Below are 6,946 nucleotides of genomic sequence, written 5' to 3'. Positions count from 1 at the left end.
TGATTTGTTTTATTGTGTTTATATGTTTCAATCTGTTTTATAATTTGCAATGTTATATTTGTGTATCTGTATGTACAACATGGCATTATATTTTGTCATAATCTGTAAGCCGGTCTGAGTCCCCTTCGGTGTGAGAAGAGCGGGGTATAAATATAGCAAATAAATACTTTCCTCAAACAGACAAGAGTTCTTTCTCCCACCCTGAACATTATTCCACAGGTATATAAACCTCACTTGCCTAGTTTCCAACAGACTTCACAACCTCTGAGGATGCCTGCCATAGATATGGACGAAATGTCAGGAGAGAATGCTTCTGAGACATGGCCATACAGCCCAAAAAACTCACAGCAACCAAGCTTATGGAATGTTTGGAAAGCTCTGGTTTAAAGAAACTGAGACACAGTAACAGCTGATCTCTTTCCTTTGTCTAGTTTGACCATAATACAAGGGAAATACAGGCATTCCCTCAAGTTTGTTCTAGTGATGTGCTATATAGAAAGAGTACCATCATATTGGAAGCATGCATTCATAAATCTGGAATAAAGATCTTCGTTGTCATTATACAAACAAAATCAGCTTCTTTGCCACAAAGGACAAAATTGAGAATGCGTTTATTAAATATCCACCACTTGAAAATGCAACACTAGATACAATATGTTTTCATGTATTAAAACAATGCTATATGTTTATATATGCCATTTGCACTACAATAAAGTTCAGATGTGAAAGGAAAAATCATTAAATACGAAGATACTAGTACAGATATAAAAACTTCAACACATTTTAAGGCACGTGTTTAAAAAAAAAAATGGGGTTGAACTAAAGACACCATCATAATATCTGGGCTTTGTTTCACCCAGAAAATAACAGTAAGAAGTAAGTTGTCTGTTAATTTATCACAAAATGTTATCATGAATCATTCATACAAAACTGAATGAGCAACTGCAACTAAAATTTTGAAGCTTATTGATCACATATCCTTTTGAAATCCATTGGAAATGTTGTATGCAATAACAACTGAAGACCAGATTATTTAAATTTTGACAGAATCAACATAGTCATGATTTGAGTCCAACACTATAGCTGTGTAAAGGTAGCCATGGAAACATGGTAATCTTGAAATGGCAAATTATAAATAGCATACGTTGTGCCTCCTTTCCTTGAATATTTATTTAGGTATTACTAGATATCTCGTAGCTTGCAGGGTATGGGGACAGTGTGCAATAAAGTTCAATGTGTTGTGCATTTCCAGTGAATCTTGAATCTTACTTGAAAGATTAATTCAAGAAATACAGAAATTGCATCAAAGTTTTAGTCTTAACCAAGTGAACTGATTAAATAAATGGAAAGGGTAATAGGCACTACTAGTTATTGAAATTTTATTTGTAGCTGAAATGAAAAGATTGATCTATATTGGGCATATCTTCTAAGAAAACAATAGTCATTGACAATTAATACCATGTGTTAGTTCACCAGAAACTAAGTAATTATTACAACTTTATTTACTATATATTTTCATGGCTTTTGTAATATAGAGGTTCAATTATCTAATCCATATTTTCACACGTCTGTTCCTTAACTAGAGTTATCTGGAAATGAAGTAATGCTAATAATTTCTAGTATTTAATTGCTTTTGAATACACAACTTTGGCAAACAAGGTGGGATGTTCATAATAGCAGTTTAGAGATAGGTATACATGTAAAACAGAAAACTAATCAATGCAATCAACTTCTGCTATGGATTCAATGCTTCCAGTCTCATTATAAGCTTGTACATGGTTCAAATGGATTGGGCTCTTTAATTATTTCAAATGATAAAACATAGAATTGTAAAAAGATTAAATTAAACATATTAGAGTAGGGAGTTAGAGGCCAATCGAGTCCCTTGTTTCTCTGATGTATTGCTGTTTATATATGAGTTTTCAGCTGCCAAGCTTTTTTCTATTCATTGGTCTTAATGAAGTAAAACTGCTCGTCAGAACTTTGAAAATATCAGAAAGTATGTGTAAAGAATTCAATGGTCTTAGAACCATAACATCTTAAACAATCTTTCACACACCTTCTCAGTTATGGTGATAATGTGGCAAATAAACATTGTGCCCATTATTACCTTTTTAACAGCATATAAGCAGGACTGTGTGTTTTTAGAATACAACAATATTTGTATTAATCACAACACAGCATTCTTAAAAGAGTCTGTAGCCATTTAACATAAATGAGGTTTTTAAAATAAAAACACAAGAACTGAGAAATAGCATGTTTTAGAAAAACACAGTATTAAAACAGTTTAGGTAATTAGTAAACTATTTAGTGCAAGTCCCAGATTTCACAAAGTAAAAAGGGCAGCTTAGGACCCCTTGTTCTCCAAGTTACTAGAACTTCTGAGTGGTTATGATTGAGAGTCCTGAGTTCTGTGAGGCGCCCTATGAGACGGGCAAAGTGTTGTGGCTCATCAGGGTGATAGATTTTTGAATACTTGTACAGAATTCCTAAGAAGGGTTCCTGGAGTTTATCCACATGTTGCTTGTTTTTAAGGAGTGGACGATCTGAAAAACATGAAAAATATCTCACAAGTTTGTGCACATCTGAGTCTTGTCAATGGCATCTGATTAAGATGCCTGGGTTAGGTAATCTGTAATGTTATTTATTAGAAAAAGCCATTGTTTCTTTTTTGGATTTTATGAATGGCACCATTAGAAAATGCATAAAGATATGCAACTACCACTCCCATTATCCCAGGACCCCCTCCCAAACATCGCAAACAGTTAAAGTTGGTTGTGATGGGTATGTGTGGTCCAGATCCATCATTAGTGGGGTTCGCAGTGGTTTCTGGATGTGCATGAACTCCAACTACCATCGTCCCAGGTCAATCCCCCCCAAACTACAGCAGTACTTAAAGTTGGTCAGGAGGGGGGATGTGTGCCAAGTTTGGTCCAGATCTATCGTCGGCAGTGTTCACAATGGTATTTGGATATAGGTGAACTGCAGCTCCCATCGTCCCGGAAAATACATACATATTTTCACACATACACATATGATTCCATATATAGAACATTTAAAAATCAATCCCTACACCAGTCTGCTTTCAGATGATTTGGGGGCATTTTCACAATTATTTTATCTCCAGGTGATATTTTTCATTTTATGCTGAGCTTTCAAAGAACATGGTGCTTCCTCTGTGCAAGCAGAGAGATAGCTCTTAACCTCTCCATCAAGCATATCCTAACCTCTTATACCAAGCAACATCTGATGATTAAGACTGCACTCTTATATAAATTAAAACATGCTTAGTATGAGAAAAACATGCTTGTCCTAGTGGTATAGATTTCTCAAAAGTCTGCCATATGCATGAGTAGTAATCTACTTTAAGCATGAATATAAAAGATTGCCTGTTGTAAATATTAAATCAAGCAAGAATAATTGATATTTCATCCCAACTGATGGTACAAGCTGAGAACTAATAACAATACTATTCTGAAAAAAATTCAGAGATAACTGTGTTAGCTGTGCACCAAAATACAACAAAACGCCAAAGTCCACAAACAGTAATATCCAATAATTGTTGCTTGTAGATTTTCAATTTTGATATATTACATTATTCTGAGAAATTCAACTATCAACAACTGAAATAAATGAAAAGATATTGGACTATTATCATTATCATATTCGTGACAGATCTCAATATAGACAGCTTTATCTGAAAGTGTTCCCTTGTAGTATTTTAACACAGAGCATATAAATATAGGCGCTGTAGGCTGCTGTTTATTATGCCCAAATTGCTATAATTAATTCTTTTGGATGCATTCACTTTGTCAAAAACACTTTTGATGGTTATGTGTATTTGTAAAACACATGACTTCATCTTCTTCACAGCATGTTAACTTTTAGTATTTAAAACCAGATTGTATATAAAGTCTTATCATACCTGAAAAAAACACAGTAGTTGCGACAAGCAACGCATATTCTGTCTCAGTAACATTAAGTTCTCCCATGCTTCTGTAGAAGTAAAAGAGTGCAGTGATAAACTCCTCAGTGATGCCTACTGAAAAAGAAAGAAAAAGAAAATATCAAATTGTAGTTTTGGGATGTAATATTGGATATTTTTACCTATACTTTCTATGTAAAATAAATCATGCAAAATCCAAGCAATGATCTTCCAGTGATGGGAGTCATTCCACCAAGTTTCAGTGATGCCTATGACATCGTACGTGTGGTACTGTGCTAAAAGTTGGAGTTCGTCTTGCTTATTTCCCATGCTCTGTGCATTAGTGTAAAGACATGTAAGCCCCTGTGACCTTCCCCCAAGCTGTTTATTTGGGATTATTGTGCTCTCGGTAATTGGTCCTTGCTGTGTTTGTGCAGCCCTCCGTTTAGCCTTTTGGCGGTTCCCTGTGGTCGTGGGTAATATAGTGTTCGCCAGGCTGTTGTTCCCCTCCTCCAGTGGATCTAGTTTAAAGTGCACCTGATGAGGTTTCTGAGTCTGTGCACAAAAAGATGTTTTCCTACTTGTGTGAGATGCACCCCATCACTTGCCAGTAGGCCATCCTCCTGGAAGAGTAGGCCATGGTCGAGGAAGCCAAAATGCTCCTCCTGACACCATTTTCTAAGCCAGTTATTGACCTGTACTATTTTTCTGGCCCTCGTAGAGCCGTGTTCTACAACAGGGAGGAGGGATGAAAAGATCACATGTACATTATACAGTTTAACTTTGTTCCAAGAGCTCGAAAATTGTTTGTGATCTTTTGAAAAGTATGCCTAGCGGTATCATTGGTTCCTACATGAATCAACATAAGGGGGAGGGTAATGGGGCTTTAGGAGTGATATGGTCATTTTTGCCTCCGGGAGTCAGCATATTTCTCGAGCCATCCCATCCGGTCTGGAAATGGTGGCTTCCATTCCTCTAAGGAGGGAGTCACCTACTACCAAGGCCTGTTTCCTTTGATATGATAGACTATATATATATATATATATATATATATATATATATATATATATATATCTCTCTTTCAGAGTATATGTATCTATATGTAGTCAATCATTACACATCACTGAAGATTAATTTTGGAAAGTTTTAAAATCTCCAAAAATGCTAGAATTACAGGTTTTTAATAGCAAGTGCATTTATTTATTTATTTATTTATTTATTTATTTACAGTATTTATATTCCGCCCTTCTCACCCCAAAGGGGACTCAGGGCGGATTACAATGAACACATATATGGCAAACATTCAATGCCAACAGACAAACAACATACATTAGACAGACTCAGAGGCATTTTTAACATTTTTCCAGCTTCACGATTCCGGCCACAGGGGGAGCTGTTGCTTCACCGTCCAATGTAGCCATTGAGGGCTATAACCTCTTTCACAGAAATAGAACAAAGGGGAGAGGAGGGGGAGTAGCTTTATATGTCAAAAACAGTTATGTTGCAGAAGAAATGCTAGACTGTAATCTGGGAAACCAGCTTGAAAGCATCTGGATAAGAATCAAGGGAACCAGGACTCAAAAAGATCTCGTCGTGGGTGTCTACTACAGTCCTCCGAACCAGGATATAGAACTTGATGAAGCCTTTTGTCAACAGCTGACCAAACAGGCACAAAGAAGAGATGTAGTAGTCATGGGCGACTTCAACTATCCTGATATCTGCTGGAAAACAAACTCGGCCAAGAGCACAAAGTCCAACAAATTCCTCACTTGCCTTGCAGACAATTTTATGGTCCAGAAGGTAGAGGAGGCAACAAGGGGATCAGCAACTCTTGATCTAATTTTAACAAATGTGGAAGACCTGATCAATACAGTAGAAGTCGTCGGATCCTTAGGGGCAAGTGACCATGTGCTCCTGCAGTTTGTGATACAATGGAAGGCTGAAACTAAGACAAGTCAAACACACATTCTGGACTTTAAGAGAGCTGACTTCCAAAAAATGAAGGAAATACTGAGCAGCATTCCATGGACGCCAATATTAAAAGACAAGGGAGTTAACGATGGATGGGAGTTTTTTAAAAGTGAAATACTCAAGGCGCAAATGCAAACAGTGCCAACAAAGAAAAAAAATATGGCATGTGCGAAGAAGCCAGAATGGATTTCCAAAGAACTTCTAACCGGGCTAAGATTCAAAAGTGACATGCACAAGAAGTGGAAAAGGGGAGAAATCACCAAAGAAGAATTCAAACGTATAGCCAACTCCTGTAGGGAAAAGGTTCCCAAGGCTAAAGCGCAAAATGTGCTCAGGCTTGCCAGGAACATTAAAAACAACAAAAAAGGCTTTTTTGCTTACATTGGTAGAAAAAGGAAGAAAAAGGAGGCGATAGGGCCTCTGCGAGGAGAAGATGGGTGATGGTGACAGGGGACAAGGAAAAGGCAGAACTGCTTAATGCCTTCTTTGCCTCGGTCTTCTCACAAAAAGAAAGCCATCTTCAACCTCAGCAACATGAAATGGACGAAGGATTTGGGGAAATCCAACCCCAAATAGGGAAACAAGTTGTCCAGGAACACCTGGCCACTCTAAACGAATTCAAGTCGTCAAGGCCAGATCAACTACATCCAAGAGTACTGAAGGAACTAGCGGAAGTTATTTCAGAACCACTGGCAATCATATTTGAGAGTTCTTGGAGAATGGGAGAAGTCCCAGCAGATTGGAGGAGGGCAAATGTGGTCCCTATCTTCAAGAAGGGGAAAAAGAACGACCCAAACAATTACCGTCCGGTCAGCCTCACATCGATACCAGGCAAAATTCTGGAAAAGATCATTAAGGAAGTGGTCTGCAAACACTTAGAAACAGATGCAGTCATTGCTAATAGTCAACATGGATTTACCAAAAACAAGTCATGCCAGACTAATCTGATCTCTTTTTTTGACAGAGTTACGAGTTGGGTCGATACAGGGAATGCCGTGGATGTAGCGTACCTGGATTTCAGTAAGGCCTTCGACAAAGTCCCTCACAACC

The 6,946-nt window shown here is 37.4% G+C and overlaps 1 protein-coding gene across 4 annotated transcripts in view; it reads right to left on the bottom strand.

The window, feature by feature from the left end:
- Positions 1 to 594: 594 nt before the first annotated feature.
- The window catches only part of LOC100568176 (bile acid receptor), a 30,286-nt gene continuing 23,934 nt past the window's right edge, over positions 595 to 6,946 (bottom strand). For 3 of the 4 annotated variants that reach the window (XM_062978682.1, XM_062978680.1, XM_016993357.2), the window contains 2 exons: positions 3,926 to 4,042; positions 595 to 2,546 (listed from right to left, as the gene is read on the bottom strand). In XM_062978682.1, coding sequence (XP_062834752.1) covers positions 2,308 to 2,546; positions 3,926 to 4,042 — 356 coding nt within the window. In that variant the 3' untranslated portion in view covers positions 595 to 2,307. The remainder of the gene's footprint in view (positions 2,547 to 3,925; positions 4,043 to 6,946) is intronic. The other variant, XM_062978681.1, reaches the window with a different exon arrangement.

This window comes from Anolis carolinensis, chromosome 4 (assembly GCF_035594765.1).
Source record: "Anolis carolinensis isolate JA03-04 chromosome 4, rAnoCar3.1.pri, whole genome shotgun sequence".
Lineage (NCBI taxonomy): Eukaryota > Metazoa > Chordata > Lepidosauria > Squamata > Dactyloidae > Anolis > Anolis carolinensis.
This window is presented reverse-complemented; position numbering and strand designations above follow the sequence as displayed.